Source organism: Apteryx mantelli, chromosome 5 (assembly GCF_036417845.1).
Source record: "Apteryx mantelli isolate bAptMan1 chromosome 5, bAptMan1.hap1, whole genome shotgun sequence".
NCBI lineage: Eukaryota > Metazoa > Chordata > Aves > Apterygiformes > Apterygidae > Apteryx > Apteryx mantelli.
The window spans coordinates 61,779,899-61,802,297 of NC_089982.1; the positions used below are offsets into that span (position 1 = coordinate 61,779,899).

General features: G+C 37.3%; 1 protein-coding gene across 6 annotated transcripts in view; it reads left to right on the top strand.

Annotated features, from left to right (window-relative positions):
* The first annotated feature begins 731 nt into the window (after nt 1–731).
* The window catches only part of RFC1 (replication factor C subunit 1), a 41,732-nt gene continuing 20,064 nt past the window's right edge, over nt 732–22,399 (top strand). For 3 of the 6 annotated variants that reach the window (XM_067298125.1, XM_067298129.1, XM_067298127.1), the window contains exons 1-4: nt 732–824; nt 6,802–6,930; nt 7,996–8,071; nt 10,214–10,333. In XM_067298125.1, coding sequence (XP_067154226.1) covers nt 822–824; nt 6,802–6,930; nt 7,996–8,071; nt 10,214–10,333 — 328 coding nt within the window. In that variant the 5' untranslated portion in view covers nt 732–821. The remainder of the gene's footprint in view (nt 825–6,801; nt 6,931–7,995; nt 8,072–10,213; nt 10,334–22,399) is intronic. The other 3 variants (XM_067298128.1, XM_067298130.1, XM_067298126.1) reach the window with 2 other exon arrangements.

The window sequence follows — 22,399 nt, forward strand, 5'->3', positions numbered from 1 at the left end:
CAAATGCTCAGCAAGTAAAGAATGAAAGAAAACATATAAGATTTCATAAAAAATTAGAAATAAAGAAGTCAGTAGGTGAAGATTGAGTGTAACTCTTTTGTTTCTCTTTTAATCCTCAGACATAGACTGTGAGCTCTCCTAGGCCTTAATGCATGGGAGAAATCAGTGTAGAGAAATCAAAGTCCGTTCCTGAGCAACGGGGAAAGAGAGGAGAAAGAGCCAAAACACGTTTAGGCCTTAAGACATGTTGGAAAAGCAGTTTAATGCATCGGGCTGATTCGGATCGGACTTGCTGTGACTGCACTGCTGTTTTACTAGCTGCACATGTACTTCGGATGCTTCATATGAGGTGGGGCGGGTAAAAGCGTTGCCGCTCGCTGCCGTTAGAGCAGCCTGTCATTACAGCAGCCACGGGCGCTGAGGCCGCACACCGCTGCCTGAGGGGCTGCGTGGTGGCCGCAGAGCGCCGCTGCACTCAACGCACGCTCGCGAGGACGGGGCAGCAAAATCGGGAGAGAGGGAGGAAATGAAAGGCGAAGCCAGAGGAGAAGGGGGAAGAGGGCAGGGCGGGCAGGGGGGCGCCGCCTGCTCCGCCAGGCCGCGGCGGCGCCGGGGAGCCAGTAACGGCCCGGCAGCCGCGCCCCGACCCCCGCCGGAAATGGCGCCCAGGCGAGGGGCTCGCCCCGCCCCGCCCCGCCCCGCCCGTCGCGGCTGTGACGCCAGCGCCGCGCGCCAGGTGCTTGGAGTTGGCGCGAAGGCGGGGGGGCGGGAGCGATGGAGCCGGCGGCCTCCCGCTAACGAGATAAACCGCCGCCAGCAGCATGGTGAGCGCGGCGCCGCGCCCGGTGCCAGCGGCAGCCCGGCCCCCCCCCCCCGCGTTTCTCCCTGTGGGGTGGGGGAGGGGAGGTAGCGTTGCGCAGTCCCCCGCCGGCGGGGCCAGGGCGGCGCGCGGCAGCGGCCGTTGGGGAGCTGCGCCGGCCCGCCCGCCGTTCCCCCCCCCGGGCCGACCCGGGAGCGGAGGCCCCGCGCCGTGGCGGAGCGGCAGGGACCTGCCAGGAGTGGGGGGTGGGGCGGCTGTGGGGTCAAAAACTAACCCTTCGGGCCGGGCCCTGCTGCCCCCGGCCTGCGCCGCGGGCGCCTGTGCAGGGAAGGTAAAGCCGTGGCCAAGGAAGCGGCTTCCCGCGGCTGTTTCCCCAGTCCGGTCACCTGGGGAGGGAAGCGGTCGTGGCCCTCTCCCGCCCCCATCCGCCCCCAGACTGATGGTGGAACAGGCCGCAGTCTGCGAGGTTGCCCCGTGTGCGGTGGCTCCTCTCCCGAGCTCCAGTGGGCAGTCGGACAAGTTGGCCTCTCTTATCTAAACACAGGCTAAGTTTGTGTCTGCCTTTATTTCAGTAAGGGTGTGCACGGGGGCACTCCTGTTTCACAAATGGGCAGTGTGCAATGTTTGTAGAAAGAAACACAGCTCTTATAAGATAGAATTCAATCTTCTCTTGATCAGTTAAACTTGCTTCTGCTTAGATGGGATCTGTGTGCAGATGTGTTACCAGTTTAACTAAAAATGCTGTTCTGTGCCAGCTTCATTCAACTCTGGTTTTGAACTCTGTTTACACAGAATTTGACCTTGTTTATATCTTACACCTGACACCCAGCAATGATGGGCAGTACCACCTGAGTCTTTCACAAACTGATGCAAAGAGATCTACCAGCACTACGAATCCTGATACTATTAAACCGTGATATTTTGATAGTCTGTTGGGGGGGTTGATGACCTAGAGCTACATAGGAGGACAAGAGTTTCTCTGCCTCTCCTGTTCCCCGCCGCCACCTCTTTAGAAAACTGATCACACTGGAAGATTTGCTTCTCCCTTTCCCACCTTCCTGGGATAAAAGCTCTCTTCCTCCATGTCATCTCCTTCTGAGAGGCACACATCTCTCAAAGCTTGGCACTTTCCAAGAGGGAGGAAGGAAGAGTTTTCTCAGTCCATTCCTTTTCCAGTGCTGAAGAGAAGAGGCTGTGCAACCGTTGCTGCTGCAGCTGTGGAGGGGGATGCAAAATGTAGTGATAGTAGCCTTGTACCTTGCTCTGTGCTTTGCAATGACAACACAAGCATACTGGCATTTAATATTATGCACTTGTAAACGCATTTTTCATGTAGCGCCAAATACAAGTAGACCCAGTCTGCTTGATTCTGGAGCATCTTCTCAGTTCTGCTAAACTGATTTGTGTTAGAAAGGATTTACTTTTATCCAGATTAGTTCCCTGATCCAGTTACCATGCAAAGAGCTGTACTCCTACAACTGAGGGAGTGAATGACTGGTAGTAGGGGCTACTTAAGCTGCCTCTGTTGCTGAGAGAAACATTCATACAGCCATAACTGCAGTATCACTTGGTATATACTTAGAGCTGTGATATTGTTCTAAAATATACTGTATAATACCTGTGCCTCATTTATCACTATTAGTAAGCTTTAAATTAGTATAGGTATCCATGCAGGTATTACTGGTTTAACTGAGGTGATATTTTAAATTTGATTTCAGTTAGTGCAATTTTTGTGGACATACCAGATGTCAAGGCTGACGTGTGCACAAAACTTGCACTGAAACAGACTGGCTTGTAAATTAGCACAAATGATTTTTTTGATGCAAAGCTCATATGGACGCATGTCAGAGTACCTAAATTAAACTTCATTACTTTTTATTGCAGTCATTGAGCTAGGTTGATGAAATTCAATTTTCTGCCTCACAGTATAGTTTTGAGATGCAAACTTAGTTGTAACAATATTATTCTGGAAAATATGCTGCTTTACGTGACCCCAGTCTTTTAACAAGACTGTGCTTATTTTGTGTACATTCTCACAGGGTTGAGATTCTTCCATCATCTAAGCATTGGAATAGCTTTGTACTGAAATTTTGTCTGCTCTATAGTCTTTGGTTTAGGGTGCTTTTAAAATGCAGGAAAAAATCATGACAGAAAATCAGTTTGGAGTGTTTATGAGAGCAGTGTTGCAAGGAGAGTTTTTATAACTGAATTTTCTGACCTGAGTATTAGCTAAAGTCTTAAAAGTTACCCTGATAAACTCTTTAAGTAACCAGTCTTTGCATTAACAAATTGGTTTGGATTTCAGTTAACCTTATTTCTCCCTGGTAAAACTGACAGAAATCTTTCAAGAAAAAACTTGCAACCTGACATGATTAATTTCTGTTGTCTACTACTTTTGCATAAGACTGAGGATTTGAAACAGTAGTGAAAACTGGCAAGAACTGGATTACTTAGCTGTTAATGAGGTTATACAGTTTTGCCAAGAGCTCAGTAGGAAGCAGTGCACCTGACTACAGTGTTTTAGGCCGACCAGTGTTGTGCACCAGCTACTCTCCAAATGTAGGGAGATTGATCAGAAATACTGGGCCTTGTCTGGGACCATGGTTAGGTCTCCACAAAATGTAGCGGTCCAGATGTGGATCAGAATCCTTTGTTTAGTAGCCATGGTTTAAAGAATGCCTTTAAACCTGCTATGCCCAGTCAGTAATTTTTTCATGTTTATTTTCAGATCTGTACTGGTAAAAAAACAGAGCAACAACCCCACCCCACCACCCATTTAGGTAGAACTGCTTGAAGTTGTGTTTCACATTGCTGCTGCTGAAGCACCCAGGAGAGACACACTAATATAGCTCTGCCTCTTTAATTTCACTCTCCTAGGCAAGGAGATCACCTGGGACAGCCATACTGGGGAATATATCTCCAGGATACACAAGACTGATGGGTCTTGTAGTTTTGGGGGGAACTTGTCAGTCGCCTTGGTATAAGCCTCCTCTCAATTGCATGCATACAGATAAAAATTAAACATATGCAGTTTATTTCCACAGCTAGTTGTGCAATGAATTAATTATTTATCTGGTATCTGTTAAAAAATAGCACAAAAAAAGCTGGCTCTTATGCATCTCTGATTAAAGCTTCCCAGAAAGGTAACTTTATTATTACATTATGACATATTTTTCTGCCGAACAATTTGAATTCACTGTCTGTTTTAGTCCAGTGGTGTCTAACAAGGTTACCTTTTCTTCAGAAGAGTAGGATGGCCAAAGAATATTGGAGGATATATAAGGCTGAAGATTGAAGAAGATTGTACATAGTTGTCAAATTTCCTTTGTAGCTTAGGGCTATGTAGTTTAGTCACTGGGAAGTAGATTGTCACTATGGGAAATTAAGATTTACTACCCAAGTACAAACCTTTAGTCAAAAAACTCTAGGTGGCTTGTGTGCTATTATATTTACACTGTTTTCTGAAAAACTCCTTAACACAAACATGTAGCAATAAAAAAAAAGGAAAAAAAAGCTGCCATTTCTTGAGGTTTGAAGTGCAACTTGCAGCAAGAGAATAGAATGTACTGTGTTAACCTATGGAGGCGATTTTAGAATGTGTAGCTATATCACCACAATATTTTGGAGGAAAAAATAGTATTTTTGTGCATGGTGCTTTCTTAACACATGGGTAGAAGATGCTTCTTTGAGTTAAACAGAAAAAAAAAAAATCATTAAAATAATTGTTTATTCTCGTTTGACCTGTTAATTTAATGAACTTCTACTTGCATTATCAGAGATACTAGCAGTTGACTGTCATCAGTTTATTTTAGGTGTTTAAACTGGTGTGGGCGAAGGAAAGTAGAAAAGGTAATAGCTTTTTAAGGTGACAATAATTAGATAAGATTTTTTTTTTAGCTTGTAATGACAGTTTAGTTCCTCTTTATAGCACATTAAATGTACAAGGGCTGTGGTATTCATTTTGTGGATTACTGTTGTTTATGAAGAGCTAACTTGATATCTCATGAGAACTGATGAGCCAAAAAATCATAATTTACATGTTGTATTCCGGGCCTTAACAGTTCAGGGACCTTGATTAAAATAATGGAAGAAGCTGGGGCACACAGCTTAATTTCATATATTTTATTTTTTAAGTCCTCATTTCATAAGCAGGATATAATGAAGTGTCATCAGTCTATAAAAAGTAACACTATTGCATGTGGTGTTTGTAGAGCAGCTCACTTACTGTCAGCTGTTTCTAGTTAAAATACTGGAATGAGTATAGAGTTGCTATTGATTTAAAATTAATCCCAGAATATTTTAAACTTGAAAGTAACATTTATGACTATAAAAATGAAAATAAAACTTCATTCTAAAGTCAGTTTATTTTGCAGTGTTGTAGTATTTAAGTAATGTTACTATGTAAAAGATGTAATGAGAATTGTAATCAGTTTTGTCTGTTGCCTATGTAAATGTAAGACTAAAAAGAAGTCAGTAATGAGGCCTGAGGGATCTAATGCTTGAATCTACTTCAGGATTTTTTAAATAGATGCTTTTGTCAAACAATTTAGGTATAGGTATCTGCAGTCAAAATTTCAGAGCTCACACAGTACTGCATTCATATTGTAGGAGTACATGTAAAATAGCTGAGTGCTGAAAATTTATGCCTTAAGGCTCAAGTAGATGGGCATGTGTAAAGTCTCACTGGGGAGGAAAGTTTCTCATTCTACTCTTATCTGTTTGCAGAATCAATATTGTTATATGCAGGTGAAGTTAACAGGAAACAACACTTCTGATTCTAGAAAATTGCTTTAAGCTTAATACTGTAAATAAATTACATGTATCCCATATTTTGTGAATGCTTACAAATAACGTCTTCTATTGGTTTTAGACCTATAGGGCCCTGATAATCCAAATAATTAGGTAACTGGTAAGAGAAAAGGAACCTGAAATACTTTTCATTGATCATATTTTTATGGAGCCTATAAACAATAATGTTTTCTTAAAAATAGTACCTTTACCTGTGGTTCCCTGTAATGATCAAAAACTAACCAGATGAACTCTATGAGGAGGAAAGGAACAGCTATCACCTGAGCAGAATGGAGTCCTAAGCCACTCCCTTTATCTGCTATATATTTAGGCCAGACTGGTACCTTCTTTCTCTAAAAATGGCTGCTACCCCTCAATGTAGTGATACAAAACAGGTACAGATTTTCTCAAATTGTTTTTTAATAAAACTGATTTTTTTTAACAGAAGTTGGATATGTATTTATGTGTCAAAAAATGCCCTTTTTCTATTGAAGCTTCAGATGTTAGTTTTTACATATATAGAAAGTTTTTTCTTCTGTGATTATTGTACTATCATAAGGTAATGAAATAAAGTTATAAAACAGACCTTTTGCAGTTCTCTGTGTTAGGTTCTTAATGTAACTTTTCTCTTTGCTTAAATTTTAATCTGTTTCTTACTGGCTATTTCATAGTGAGATGATGTTTACTGTTCTAAATTTGTAGGAAGGTGGAGGGTGCTTGACTGCTTTTTAGCTCTTCTTAGTGCTTGTTTATTTTTTTTACATTGGACACTACTTCATACCCGCGTTGGTCATTTTAGCTATAAAAGTGTTTTGGACTAGGTTTGTGGAAGAAAAGAATTCTAACTATAGATCTGTTTTAAGTTGCTCTGTTTCATTGCTGATGGAAGTTTGTTTTGAAGTGTATATTGGTAAAGATGTCTGACTGAGGGGAAAAATAAACTCTTTAATGACTCAAAGACAGGAGGAAGGTTGCACAGTGTCTGACTTGTACTGACCACCTACATTTAACTAGCTGGTGGTTGTTCTCTAACCTGTAAACAAAATGTCCAGATCAAGAAATGCTATAGCAGAAGAGTTGTTGAGGAAGTAAATAGCTGTGTTAAGTGTAATGCTGTTCTGGAGTGTGAAACTTTAAGAGCTATGTATAATTTAAAAAAAAAATATATATATAACTATTTTCCTGTTTAATAGGATATCCGGAAATTCTTTGGGGTTGTACCTCCTGGAAAGAGACAAGACTGTGAGACTCTGAAAAAGAATGAAAAAATAAAAAATGGGGAAGGGACCTCAAGTGGGAAGAAAAGGGGAAAGGAGACTAAGGTTAGTTTTGTTTTTTTTTTCTTATTTATAAAGTGGTGGGTTACTCTGATGTATGATTGCAATGTTGCATGATGTTGTATGATTGCAATTACTGTTGCAATGTGAAAATAAAGAACCATTCAGTAAAACTAAATGACAGCAGACTTAAAACTATAAAGAACATTATTTTATGTGCTCTGTTATTTTTTACTCTGAGTTCCTCCAGTTATATCAAGAATTTAACAAATGTCAGATTAGAATTGGCTGTTGCATTTCAGATTAGAATTGTATTATAAAAAACATATTTTTCTAGAATTAGAATTTAGAAGCACTTATAGCCATGCATGATTACAAAAAACCCACAGTCAATAGTCAGGAAGTTTCCTGGGCTATCCATCTGTGCAGTTTCTGATTTTTCTAGATGTGTAAAACTTGCCAATTTTTAAGAACTTTCTTAACACTGCCTAATACTAGCTGCTGTTGGATGCAGCATACAGTATCTGATGACTGTGACCATTGGTACAATCTGTTGTGACAGTTGCACTGCTCAGTGAGAGGAGGAACTGCAAACAACAGCATGCTGAAGTAAATCTAGCTTCAACTGCTGTATATGCTTTTTTCTTTCAGTCAGCTATTACTCTGAAGTTATGTTGAATTACGGCAGGTACAGCTAAGCCTTATCCACAATGGAACCGCAAGTGAACTAGCTGAATTCCTTGCAAGGAATTCATTGGCCCGCACCACTGTTACTTTTGTTGGGACTGTGCCATTTCTTTTTTTGATTGAAATTTTGAAGTGCTTGAGAGTCTGTTTGGTTACTTTAATTGGCATTAAAACTTGAATATTTATTCTTAATAGCATTATCTACTGTTTACTTGAAGCATATTTAGCTTTGCTGCTGTGGTTTCTTCCTTGTTTTCTTCCTCACCTCTGGTGAGTTAGCCAAAAAGTTGTTTTTAAGTGTAATTTTTGGGAAATAAACTATTTCTGTTAGAATTTGTTTCAAACTCATAAATTTGAATGTGTAGCTGAGTAAAATCTGGAAGAACTTGTTTATTGGTTGAACTGATGGACTGTTACTGTTAGGTGAAGAATTCACCCAGTGAAGATGATTCCAAACGAAAGCCAGCAAACAAGAAAAAAAGAATAATCTATGATTCAGGTAACGAATCCTGCTTTGTATCTTCTGCATAAAAATTCAAGATCAGTTAGCTAAATGCTACATCTGAAAGCTGTGCTTTGTCTTTTCTTTTTGTAAACACAATGCTCAAAAAAACCAACCAAACCAAAAAAACTTCCTACATGCAGCTGTGCTAGTGGAGGGGGATATCTTTGCATGCACTGTGCATGGAGATTTTTATTAGTTCACAGTAATTATCAAATGTTATTAGCTATCCAGCAATAATAATAAAGTGCAACATGTGCCATTAATATAGTATAGTGTGAAATAGCTATTAATAAGACCTCTTTTTCTCTCTCTCTTTATTACTCAGTCAATTTGATAAAAATTCTAGAATTTTTTTGCAAACTTGTATAGAAATTATTGGGAATTTTAGGTTTCTGCTTCTATTAGAGATAAATAACATTCTACATTGGATACAGGAGTCTGATTATATACTATAATTTCACATTTACTCACACTGCATATACATGAAATGGTAGGCAATTTTTATAGAATAACTTGTGTTTCCATACTTATCTTTCTGTTTCAAAACACTAGTGAATGTTCATCCCATATTTCTGGATGTTTTTACATGTTTTAAATTCACAATGTTGAATATACAGAATATCATTTACATATTGCTTGTCCCATTTAAAAAATATTCTTTGGAATATAATAATAAGAAAACCCCTTTTCTGGCACTAATATCTTCAAAAAACTTGCCTGTCAAGTTTGTTTAATTTAAAAGCTTGGAATTCCTAGTTTGGTCTTTCTTAGCTGTTAAGTCATTTAATCTCTCTTTGATTGGATTCTGAATCTTGCAGAGTTGTTGTGAAACTGCAGAAAAGATTGCAGGATTTCCTGCAATTCTTGACCCTTGCCAAATTCTTGATTCCTGCTTTGGCTTGAATTTTTAGCTACTATTTAATAATAGACGGTTGCTTCTCTTGTTGTGAAACTGCAGAAAAGATTGCAGGATTTCTTGCAATTCTTGACCCTTGCCAAATTCTTGATTCCTGCTTTGGCTTGAATTTTTAGCTACTATTTAATAATAGACGGTTGCTTCTCTTGTAAAAGAAAAACAATGACACAAACATCTGTCCCAATAATGTTACTGCACATAGGAAAATGTGTTCAGAAACTTGGAAAAATTGTCATATAAACATTTCCTGTTTAACTGCAGGGAATATTTCTGCAATAAGGTTTGGAGTATAAAAGTAATATATAATTCAGCTGCTACCTTTGAAAGTATTTGTACATCTTCACTTAGCACTGCCAGTGTCTGCAGCATTAGCTCATTCTAGCCCATTCGAAGTAGGAGAGGGAAAGAGAAATATTGCTTTAAATTTTTAAGGATGGAAAAGCTTCTCATCGACTGAAATACATGAGCGTGTTGGTATGAACTTGTAGCCATCTTTTTTTTTTTTTTTTAACCCCCCAAAAGATTACAGATACGTCAGTGTATACCACAGAAAAAGGCTCTGAAGTGTAGCCGTCTGTTAACACATGCTAGTTCTCTCAGCTTCTTCAGTTTCTGTCCTGTTTATTCATTTGGATATTGGTATGTGTAATCCTCAGTGCTGTAGTTTTGTCCTCTTGCCAAGTTCCAGGATATGGTGAATGGCAATGAGAATGGTAGTCTACCAGTGTCCCCTTGGAGGGGGAAAAAAAAAAAAAAAAATCAGAGTACAACCTCAGTGATCTGTTTTAGCCTGTTAATAGCTTTTGGATTAGTGTATTGACCAGCATAATATAATGCTATGTAAGCATATAAGTTCAGGCCAATGAATGCATGTTAAAATTTGTTGTTGTTCATGTAACTCTGACAGTTGCACTCATGTTTTCAGAAAGGTTTCTAAACAGGTAGAAAGTATTTCTTGTTATTTAAACAACAAAAAAAGAGTCTAGACTGAGTTCTGGACAAATTTTCATGTAGTCCTGTACATGCTGGCATAAATGATGGCCAGGCTATTAGCTGATGGGGAAAAGATGAAGCTATACTCTGACCTTCCATATAGTATTTTTTTTTTTTCAGTCAGTTGAATGTATTTTAACACATGTTAACTGATGTTATTTGATCTATTACTTAAAGTCTCTGTGTATGTGGAGGAAATTTCTATTTATGCTGTGGTCAAAATACAGATTCAGAAGAGGAGGTGCAGTCAGTGAAAAAATCCAAGAAGCCATCTGAGAAAAAAGCAGCTACTTCAAAACTTGGTAAAGTTCTAAAGCAGGATCCTGTTGTTTATGTTTCAGAGACAGGTAATGGAAGAAATGCATCATTGTATGTTCAGCTGTAATGAGATAGATAATGTTAGAGATGGGATGGATGGTTTAATTGTTGTACTCTTAAATATAAGACCCAATATTGAGGAAGGAAAACTATGTTCTCCTTCAACCAACCAACCAAAAGCACATCAGAAGTTTAGCCTCCAGTATTGTAAAGTCAGGAGCAGGGTAAAACAGATGTGATTTTGGGAACTGGCTTAGGTTGGTTTAATTGTCCATATAATTTCATGAACTACCAATTTTCTACTTAAAAGTATTTCACAGGTTTGGTGGGGAGAGTTGAGTAAAGGATGTCTTTTTAATATGCTTAAGCTGCTCATTTGCAGGTTTTTCTGAAATGAATGTTGATTATAATAAGCAGGTCTGAAAACCTGTCTGTCCGCCCCCCCCCCCCCAAACCCTCTTGGTGTATGGCTCTTCATTCTTTAATCTTTGCCTAATATATCAAAGCTGGCAGTGGCAAAAATTCTTGTTTTGGTCTTTACTTTCCTGACAATGCAAGCTAGAACTTACCCCCCCCCCCCCCAACACGTCTATTAGCCTTCCGGGAATTAAAAAAAATGGTTGTAGCAATAACTTGTGTATACCATGCCAACTTCTCAGTCTTGGATCTTGGCTTCCTAAATTCTTAAGGCATTTTTTGCTTTTAGGGAAAGAGCGCATATAGTCAACCATTCTTGATCTTTTCAAGTCTTCTATAGCCTTCTGAAATAATTGTTTAATTGATATACTTTTTTTTAAACTGTTAAATTCTGAGTAAAATTTTGTTTAGAATCAAACCCCTCTTTAGAAGCTGTATACTTAAAATTTGCCATTATCTGTTCTGTTGGATACTTGCAGCTTGAGTTAAGATTGTGGTTTTAGTTTATTTAGTTTGATTAAAAATTCTTGTGTTTGAATTTGTAATGTTTGTTATTTGCATGGTTGTTGCTCCTTATTACCACTTTTAGTGTTGCTTTGTGTGTGATATCCTTGAGCTTTGTGCTTTAGAGAGGAGAGTCGTCTTTGACTATAAACTTGGAGAGGAGACATTAATCTGTTATAAACCTGCTGTTATGGAAGTCTCATCCTGCAGAATTCTCATTAAACATGTTTCCTTCCCAGCTCCCAAACAAACCAGAAAAGTGATAGTGTGGTGTGTGGGTTTTTTTTTTCTTCCTTCCAGTGTTATTAGTTCTATCATAAAGCAGTTTTGTTTACAATTATTTACTTCATATTTGAGATGCAATGGAAAAGTCTTGGTGGCATTAGCTACTATTAGTTGACTGGTGAACATAAGCTTGCGTAGACGTGTGTCCTCACATCACATATTTGTGAGTTGAGCACCATTAGAGATATGCTGCTGACATAGGGGGAAAACACTTGGGTTTTGTGATTTCTGTAAAATGCATCTGTGGAAGAAAACTGACAGAGCTTCTAGTATTTAGCTTAATATTTCAGTACTAGTTGAAGATGGACATCCATCTCTCTCTCTCTCTCTCTCTCTCTCTCTCTCTCAAAAAAAAAAAAAATTTTTTTTTGGCATATGACAACACTTGGCCACATGTGTGTGCTTGCATTTGTCTTTTGTGGGGGGTGTGTTGAAGTTTATGTGAATATGCTTGCAACTTCAGGTTATGCTTTTGCTAGTTAAAGTGGAATAGGAGAGCAATCAATAAGAGGTCTGTTAGTGGCACCTAAGTAAAAGTGAAGAATATATGCAGGCAGAGATAATTCACTTACTAAAATTTATCTTATTGTCAGAATCTTAATCCTGATTTATTGAATAGCATGGATTGGAAGCATCTTAAAAGTTTGAATCAGTTTACTCAATGTATTAGAAACTATTGTGCATTGTTATTGAATGGTCCACTGTTTCAGTGCTGTTAGGTATCCAACTTAAATTACTTGTGCTGTTAGGTTCCTTTTTTTTTTTTTTTTTTTTCTTTTTCTTTTCCCCACAGACTTGCTGTTAAAACATACATATCTCTTTCTGCATTTTCTATTGTAATTTCACATTGTCTTGTTGTAATGCAGATAAACTAGGTGTTTTGACACCAAGCAGTGGTCACTGTACTTTGATCACCTACAGCACAAGCTGTAGAATTTTCCTGGAGTTGCAAGAGTAGGTGTATACATTTTCATCCCAGAGGCACGTTCCTTGTTTGCGATGTATCTCTGTCTACTTCCTATCACTTGGGCTTGAAGCAAGAGAGACTTGTTGTGCTTTTGACAGTTGCTGCTGTGGTTAAATATGCTGGTTAAATAGGCTTACTACATCCAGTCTGAATTTAGCTGAGGTTTTAACTATGGAGTCTTATGTGTTTGTCTCCTAAATTAAAATTCTTTCATAAGAGAAGTACTTCCCCTATACAAATTCTTAGAAACAGTAATCAAGTTAATGCCAACACCAACTTGAATCCAAATCTTCTTGGGTAAAATATGAGTATTACAATTCCAGTAGTTCTTCTGTGATTCATCTTTGAGTTTTAGGTTTATATTTTGAAAGAGTGAACAGACCCTATGCCTGTGTATAGTATTTGAGTTTTTTGTAAGATCATTGCTGAACATATAGATAATATTGCCTCCTTAATCTTACCCTGTATTTTTCAAACAGAGAAGGATTGTTTGCTGCTGAATCCCGTTAGAAGCATGATTCGGCTGGCTGTTTTTTTTTCTCTACTCTTCTCCTCCTGGCTCTTTTCAGAATCACTGTTTCTAAGATGGGTTGTGTACATCTTGTTCCAGATATTTGACCTAGCATTAGCTGTGCTAAGCTGCATATTCAAATGGGCCCAGTTTACCAAACTATCATGAGCACTTTATTTGTTTGTCCCTATCTTTTGCTCAATTTTTTCTTCCTTTGGCAATTTTACCAGCCACTGTTTTCTTCCCTAATCAATCATAAAGGGTGTTTAATAGCATTGACCTGAGAGTGGATAAATGGTCAGATTCCTGGGTAATAAACAGAACACTTTTAGGTTTATTATGCAATTGAAGGTGGTGTAATTGAGCTCTTCTACATATGATACCATGGGAACACTGGTCAAGGTTATTAGTGAAATCCCTGAAAACCACAGCTCAAGGTTGCTGTTATCTAAAGAGTCTTAGGTACACACACAGTTGACTTATACTGTGTGACTAAAACAATGTCTTTATAACCTTGAGAGTTTACACTTTAATTTTGTTTGTATTTAATCTGTGCATAAATTGTTTCTTCAGCATAATGGAGCTGGAGAGAGTTTTTGGCCGAGTGAGTGTATTTTTACTGTTACGGACACAGCTATTATCTTGAGATACATACATATTTATACATATGTGTGTGTGTATATATATATAGAGAGATAGATTCTAATTAAATTTGTAGATGTTTGTCCTTTACTTTTTTCTGCTATTACACAGTTGAAAGCTTACATCAAGAATAGTCTTGTTGGACTTGTTCCAAACTCAGAACTTCATTCTTAGGGGCTTTGTCTGCAGCAATGTTTTTGAAACAGCCTTTTGGCATTTCTTTGGATAATCAGTTGCCTCTGCCTATTTCTGAATCTCATTTGAAACTTTCTCCCTTGTTGCTTGAATTTTTCTTCTGCTCTTCTGTATAACTTTACTTTGGGATACAGTTTTCTTGAAAAATGCTGTAGGAATTATCTTTTTAGTTTTTATAAGCATGGATTTATGAGAATATTGTCTTGCTTTCTGTTTCTTTTTAGCTTGTGAAGTTAAAAAAAAAAGTTCTTCATGATTCTGTAAGAAATACTTTGCTATTGGTGAAAGGATTTATTTTAAATAAGTACCTCTGGCTATCAGTAAACTAAATAAAGTGTAATTCTAGCAAGTAACGGGGGAGAAAGTCTCCTTCCCCCCCCATTTCTAATTGTGTTGTGATACCACAGTCTAGTGGATTGGGAAAAATCCAAATGTTTGTTGTACCTGTTAAAATACCACTTTGTTTGACTATTTAAGGAAGTATGGAACCTTGAGCTTTGCTTGCGGAAGGTGACCTGCCATTATGATGCATTGAACCTCATCTGCTTTCCTCACAGCTGGTTAGTTTGGTAGGAACTGTGCCTTCTGGGGCTTTTAGGGAATATACCTAGTCTTTCACATAACTTGTGCAGTGGTAATTACGCATACGTAGCAATTGTCTCGATAGGTTGAATATGGCAAAATATAACTTGAAAAAAGAAGTCTTGTTTTAGTGGTAGACCGAATAGCTTACAGAGCTAGGAAAACTGAGTAGGGTTGTGGGTTACTCAGAAACTGTTTCTTGAGAGCTTAGAAGATAGGACAAGAAGAGAATAGCCTGTGAATGTGCTTGCTAAATGTAGAGTGTGTGTTATTTATTTTTTTTAAAAAAGAACAGAAAGAAAAATACTAGTTCTGGTGGCCCCCCAAAATCGAAACGCTAGTTGGAATGAGCAGTGATTGTCTGTGAATGAGCATGTCTTGGACAGTGAAACGTTTCGTGCATAAATAGAAATTTGTTGCTCTTATTTCCTGAACAATACTAGTATTATATATACTTGCAGAAACTGCTACACTTGTGGAAAATGGATGAATGTGGTAAATAGCTGTTAATGTAGAAGCTTTCCTCTAAAGTGTTTTTATGAAAAGCTAGTTGTGAATGTGCAGTTCAAGGGAATTAGACTTAATATTCACTTGAGGAAGGAGAGCAGGGGTTCTGGCCTAGCAATCTTATGAAGAAGCAGGAACCAGTGTCACAGAGGACAATGCAAAAGGCATTTAGAAGCAAGCCCCACTGAAATTAAATTTGGAGCAGGTGTATAGATGCTCTCTACTTTGTGCCTTATTTCTCCTTGCATAAATTTGTGAATACCCACAGTACCGTATAAGGGTCCTATAATAATAAATGTGCTGCTGCACTCAAACTTGAAGTGGTGAGGGGAGTGTTGTATAAGTGTATTACATGTGTGCTAGTATCTGGCTCCTTTTATCCAGATTTGCCTTTCTGAATGGGGAGTAACTGGAAATTGGAGTTGTGGATGAGGTGAAAGGTGACCTTAAAGGGGTGATCTCTGCTCTTGTCAAGAGCCAGTGGTGATCCTTGTTCTTTTCTCTGCAGAATATAAGATGACAGCCATATCGGGAAATAAATGTGGTAACTTTGAATAGAAAATGAATAGGATTTATCCCTCAAAAGACAGAATTATTACTTCAGACAGGATTTGTCAGCCTGTATTTCAAATTGGCAGGATATAAAATAAAATCCTAGAGAAATATTGTTACAGAGATTAAATAGGAAAACTCTAATGAATCCAAGAGTTTTTAATAATTGGCACTGTGTTATTGCATTTATTTTTATAAGGAACCACTGTTAAGTTATGATGTATTTTAACATAGTCATTTTTATTACTTTTTGGAGTAGTTTAAAAAAAAGTTCTAGCCAGACAGATGGCAAGCTTCAGTATTGTGATATTCATTTGGTGTGTTTAGATTACAAAATGCTTGTTTTAATTATCAATTTATTTTTAAGGACACTTTATGGAAAAATAACTTTCATGTACATGTAATGCTTACTCTTCTTTAAAAGACAGGTTTTTTTGTTTTTTGGGTTTTTTGTTTTTTTGTTGTGAAAGCTATTGATTCTGTATGTTGTTTTCAGTATTTTAAAGCCAAACTTATTCTTACACCCTTTTAGAAAAGGAAACTGGAACACACAAGATATGTTGAACACTAAAACTGTTGAATAATTATGTGCACAGCTGAGCATAATGTCAGTGATCGTGACCTTGTTGGTAGTACAGAGAGGTGGAAACTGAGATCTCAGGAGTGGTGCATCTAGAATAGGCTATGGAAATCATGGTATAGGGAACAGTATTTTTCGGCCATTTAATATCTATTTTCCTTTTCATCTCCCAAGTAGAGCCTTTGGTTTGCAGCACAAACCATTGGGTTTGTGAACCCAGCTGATGTTTAGATAGATTTAAAAACAAACAAACAAAAAAACCCCCAAACCCCTTAAGTTTTAAAAGTTTTGGTCCTGTAAGTGCAAACAGATCTTAGGTCTATGCTCTGTGCGCTACACTGAACAGCACGCTTCTTAGCTAGCACCTAAAATAGTAATGCAGGTAGTATTTACTTATTAGTGTTTGAAGTAAAATTTTATATATATAAAAAAAATCACTGACTTGCAGGTTATTTGTGTTTACAAAGTCCCTGTGCCATTTGACGGGGGCGGGAATAAGCAACGCGCTTTTCTTTATTCACTAATTCACATACAGCTGTTGCAGACCTTAACTTATCTACGAGTAGCTTTTTTTTCTCTCCTGCTTATGACAATTGCAGTATAGAGCTTGCATTAATTATGTGGTCCACCCATAATGTTATAACTTGAATTATATTTTTAAAAATAGTTAGAAATTTAAGATGTAGGAGAATATTACAGGCTTCTTGCATGTTTTAAATTATTTTCGTGAAACATGTAAAAAGGGATGGTAAATTTTTGTATATAATTATATAAAATGCTTTCAGAAGATAAAAATGAAATTGTTAAGAGTTCTTCTAGTTCACATTTTTGTTTACTCTAGAGCCTCTCCCTTTATTTTTTTTCAATACTTGCACAAATGACCTTTGCTCAGAAATACCATAAACTTGATTTAACCATTCAGTATACTACATTTGAATTATAGAATTGGAGCGATTGCTAGCAAAAACTTTCCTCTATGAACTTTCTGTGACTGTAATTCTTAACCTGGTGGGAGGGGTGTGGGGAGCCCAATGAAGCATAGCGCTTGTTGAAAATATTGTATTCTTTGGATATTCTGATACAGGAATTTGATACTGGATTTTTGTTGTTTTTTCTTTTTTTGTTCCTTTGTAGTGCGCACATATTTAGCCTTCCTTTTGCAGTGATGATTTTATTACTGTGCTGAATGCTAATAAAATTTTTCTGGAATTAGTTTCTTGGGCATTAAAGTTCCTATTTGTTTTTTCAGTACAGAAAGCTATTTTTAAGGTGTTTTGTTAAAAATAGACCAAACAAAGCAAAATCCATTTAGAATTTGTAGCATCTTTTAGAATGGGCCTACAGTTTTCTGCTTTGTTCAGTAGACAATTGTGGTTTAAAGTGCATGTTTGTGGTACATTTAAAATCAATTAGCTTGTTGAGAAATGACATGGAAAATCTAAATGACTGTAAAGATCAGTTTTTGAAACTTAGTTTGCAACTATTGTTTTTTTTAAATGAGGAGGATGAGTGGAAAAGTTGCATTCTCTGGTCACATGTAGCATCTGAATAATTCTTCTCTTCAAAGAGTTAAGGCTGATGAATTTTGAAGAATGTTGATTCCCTTATGGTTCCTTTTAAAGACTTATTTTAAGCACGAGGTGAATACAAAATTTATAGCCCTAGCAGTTCTGTCATGACTGTATTAAGTATTGGCCAATACATATTTAAAATAATCGTAGCATGATATAATAACTCCTCTTCATACAAACACCATTTTCTCCACCCTAAACTTCAGTTTGGACAGTAGCGCCCATTGCTTTAGGTTGCAAGTTCTTTGGAACAGCAACTGTCTTAAGTACGTGTACAGATGTGGTGCCATTAAAACCATGTCCAGAATATGCTCATTTTATAGTAAAGTAGGTTTAATGACTTTTGGATAGGATGTAGTCTTTTAGCTCCATTTAGAAGTCCTTGTATAGTTGTCTGCAAACATTTAGTAATTTAGCATACCTTTGCCATAATAATTACTAGTTATTTGTAACCTGTAGGTGTCCTGCCTGTATTTGGGGTCAGATAGTTTTAAAACATCATAGTAAGAGATTTTGTCTACTTTAAGATATTTTTGCATTCTAAACAGAACAACAACTAGGGAATTGCATGTTACACTGATGAGGAATTTGACAGTATAGCAAATTAAATGAAGATGAATAAAAGATGTTGTCCTAAAGGCCATCTGATGTGCTCTCCTATGTTCTTGTCACTGTTATCCCTCCCTGCAATAGGCTGCTGCCTCTTTAGATTTGATGAAGTCGCTCCTGAATGTGAGTCCTTTAAATGATTTGAATTTAAACAAATGCTTAAAATAACCTAGATAACTTTAATTGGACAGGGTTAGGGAACAACCGCTCATGTTGTTCTGCAATTGGCAGGTGAAAACCTGTTGAGAAAAGGAGGGGAAAAGAAGGAGGAAGAGCAATAACAAAGTTACAGGTGGGCTGCAGACATTTGTTTATTAACCTAGTTGTGCTGCTGCCAGAATAGCACACAAAAGCACACCTGGCTTTCATTTTGTGTCATAGAATAGTTCTTCAAAAGAACCAGGATTTAACAGTTGTTGTTTGTTGCTAGGGAAGTCTGTTCTTGCATTTTGCCTGGCATACTGGGGCCCTGCTTCATGTGTAGCATTTGTAATTAAAAGAGATCTTGTGGCTGTCATGCTTGTCTGCTGCATTAATCACATGATTATCTCTCCTTGTCACTTCTGCTGCATTTCCAGAAAACTAGACTATAACACATGCTCTTGAAATGTGACTTGTCTTCCTAAGTCTTCACAGACCTAATTCTGAAAAAGCAAATTTATATGTTCTGGGTGTTTGTTCATTATGTAGTACACAAAATACATGAACATAAATGGGGAACAGTATTCTCAGAATGGCGTCATTCTGCTATATATACATTTTCTCAGAGTAAAAGTCATCTAGTTAAGAACTGGGAATCAATTTTATTGTTACCTTTTTGAGGTCTCTATCCCCACCCCCTATGTAAGATTATCTCAATCTTTCACCTGGCAATTGCTATATAATACACAGGCTGTAAAAACTGCAGAATTAACCTGCAGTCGATTTTTTTTTTTTTTTTTTTGATAAGCTAATACCTGATTTTTTGCTTTTATTTTCCCACAATTAGTTGGTTTGCTTGTATGAGTGGGAACCTCTCTCTCCTTGTTTCATAGGCCAAAGGTGATCTACAGGTCATAGGTTGAGAAACGTCCACCAGCAGTAGTGGGCATCATAACTTTGAAGATATTAAGAGCTCTAATCATCTTCATTTGTATAAAGAAATGGAAAGTGTACAACTGATGGACCACCTTTGCTCACTTGTTCACTCCTGTGGCAATAAGCAAGCCCAAGCAGTTTTGTTCTGAGGAAGAAATATTAATCTTTTACTTAAAGAACTTTTAAATATGTACTTGAAGTAAGGGGAGATTAGGAGATCAGGAGATTTGGAGATCAGGCAAATTGCTGATGTGTTTGTGAATTTCACAAACCTGAGATGAAACTGTCCTGAGCATCTGTCTGCTAAAGCATCTTTTGAAAATTTTGAAATCATTTACTTAATAGAATCAGTTTTCTTGTTTCTGAATGACCAGTTTCATGTTCTCATCCTGTCTTTTCATTCCATATTTACATGTATAGATGACTGCTCATAAGTGCTGGAAGTCTTTTCCCACAAGCCACAGCTTGCATTCAGTAACTGTTTCCAATCCTGCTGTTTCTAGGAAGGATAGGATTAAAGCAAAGCTCTAATTATCAGTAATACTTAGTACTTGCATCATAACTGACTCAAATCCACATCCTTTTTAATTAAAATCTAATTATATTTACTCTACATCTCTCTACTCGGGAGGAAGCAATATCCTGTGTGTGTTTTTTTTTTTTTTAATTATTTAAATGGTTGTGAGTGAGTGAGGAAGAAATCAATATTGCGTGCAGATCTTCTGATGATAACAGTGAAGAGTAAAGATTCTTTTATAGCATGGTAGCAGTCTTAGATTAAGGGGGAGGGCAGGTTCTGTACCTTTTCTTTCCAAGACAAATTAATGTAATTATATCTGCATTAACTGTTGATTTTAGTAATAGGTATGTTTTACTCCCACAAATGCATTTTCTTGTTAAACTGAAAAATTACAAGAAGCAAAAATATTTTTGAAACAAAGCTTGTAGATAAGCAGTCTCGTATTCAGACCTCAAACTATTGTAAATTGGGAGCCTAAAGCATCCAGTGTCCAAATCTCACAGATATGTAATAGTTAAATTGAGCTAAATGGCAGTAAGAGATTTACTGCTGCCTCAGGCAAATACATTATTGTGTTGAGAATAATAAAGCTTTTATCTTCTTGGTAAGACTCTCTGCTGTCAGGTGAGGGGACCTGGGCTTGAATTTTCTCTTTCATATATTGCTTTGTCAACTGAATTGGCTAAAATGCCATTTTCCAGTAGATAAATTTTTATCTTTGGGCTTTCTTGAGTTAACTGCTGAACCAGTTTCCTCCATTACGGATATATGTGGTTTTACTTTTCTTTTCCTCTGAACCTTCTCACACAGGAATAGTCAGGATCCTCCTTTGTATTTGTTATATGCTACTTCATCAGCCAGAAGGTTCTACTATTGCCTTAAAATGCTGTTGCTACTACCATCCGTTGAGAAAAGATGAAACAAAAAAATAAATCTCTGTCTAGTGTAGATCAAAAACTACAGATCTAACAGACATGTAAGATAATCTAAACTTAGGGAAGTGAACAAGAATGCAGAAATTCTTGTATGAACAAATTAGAGGTGGCTTGAAAATGAGCATTTGTTTGTAATAGTACAGTGAATTTCAGTGTAATTGTAAAACAGATGTTTAGAAAATTCCCTGTTTATGATATGTTGAGGGGAGTGGTTGAAACTTCTCTGTTTTTGAGAAGAGTAAAACCGGACTTCAGTTAGAGGCATGCAAATGAGACCACATCTCTGTCAGTTCTGTTCCTGTCAAGTCTGTACTTTGTTCTTTTTTATCTTCTGTTCATTTGGGGGCTTTTCTTGCTGGTTGCTTTGTATGCCTTTCATGCTTTGTGAAATCTTCTCAGAATGCAAAGGAAGTGCTTTTATCACTAATCAAAAGTTTGTCCAATAATGGCTTGTCTTCTGGACTCTCCCATTAATCTAAACACTTGGCAATGATACCTGTAGCTTTTTGTGTTCCACTGGTGGGGTTTCATTTCTATAACTCTCAGTAAAACTTCACAACCTGACGCACAATTTTTTGAAGTCCCTGGTAATCTATTTTTGTTGATTGACTGGGTGAAAAGCTTGGGTTCAAAAAGAACAAATGACTATCAAACCTTCTTTCCATGTGTCATTGCTTTGAAAACAGTGTCGTGACTACTGTTGAAGAGTCCTGAAAGGAAGGATTGAATTTTTGTTTGACTTGTGTTCATTGGTCTGTGGGCAAATCCTTACTGATGCTGTGTATACCACATTTTTTCCCTTGTGGGTTTTTTCTTTTTTCCTTCTTTCCCTTTTTTTTTTTTTTTTTTTTTTAATTGAAAAAGATCTATTTTGTGTGTTGAACTCTTGCCTCTGGTTTCTGTGTTCTGTGCAATAGCTATGTTTCTTTGTCAGAAATAGTTCTGACTGTACTGGAAGGAGATTGTATAAATGTAGAGGCTAGAGAATGGCTTGTAGAATTTAAAAGGAACAAGGTAAAAGTGGAGTTAAACCATTCATAAGGTATGAGCACTACTCTACAGGACAGGAACACTTATAGTTATTTGTAATCTTGTTCAAGAAGCTACCATGTAGGTTTTTAGTAAATGCAAACTTCTAATCTTTTTCACTTAACATTGCAATATTGAGAGATTCTTAGAGTATATAACTCTAGGAAGCATATATTAGTTGCTCAATTAACGAATGCTAGAAAATAATAAAATGTGGCTTTGTATTTCACTGTGCTGCATTTTTTTCTGTGTGAACAGTTGGGCTATTCAGCTTGATTTTGTGTTAGTTAAGGATTCACGTTTCAGTGACCTAGAATTTCTGTTGTTCTGCTTTATGTAAGAAGGGTATGTATTCTTTGCAGTTTTTTCTAAATGAAAGGTAACGTACGAGTACAAGTAACTGAAATTTTTGTCTCATTTTATTTCAGCACTCAATTTAGTCAAACTTGAGCTGTATTATTGAAGATGCTAAATAGTGTGTCATGCAAGTCTGCCTTTTTCCAAATAGCTCTTAAATATCTGTAATATTTGTTAGGGTGTGAGTTAGGGGAATCGGCCCAAGATGGTTCTCTTTCCAGTTACCTTAGAGTAACTTACTTGAGTTCCTTGTAC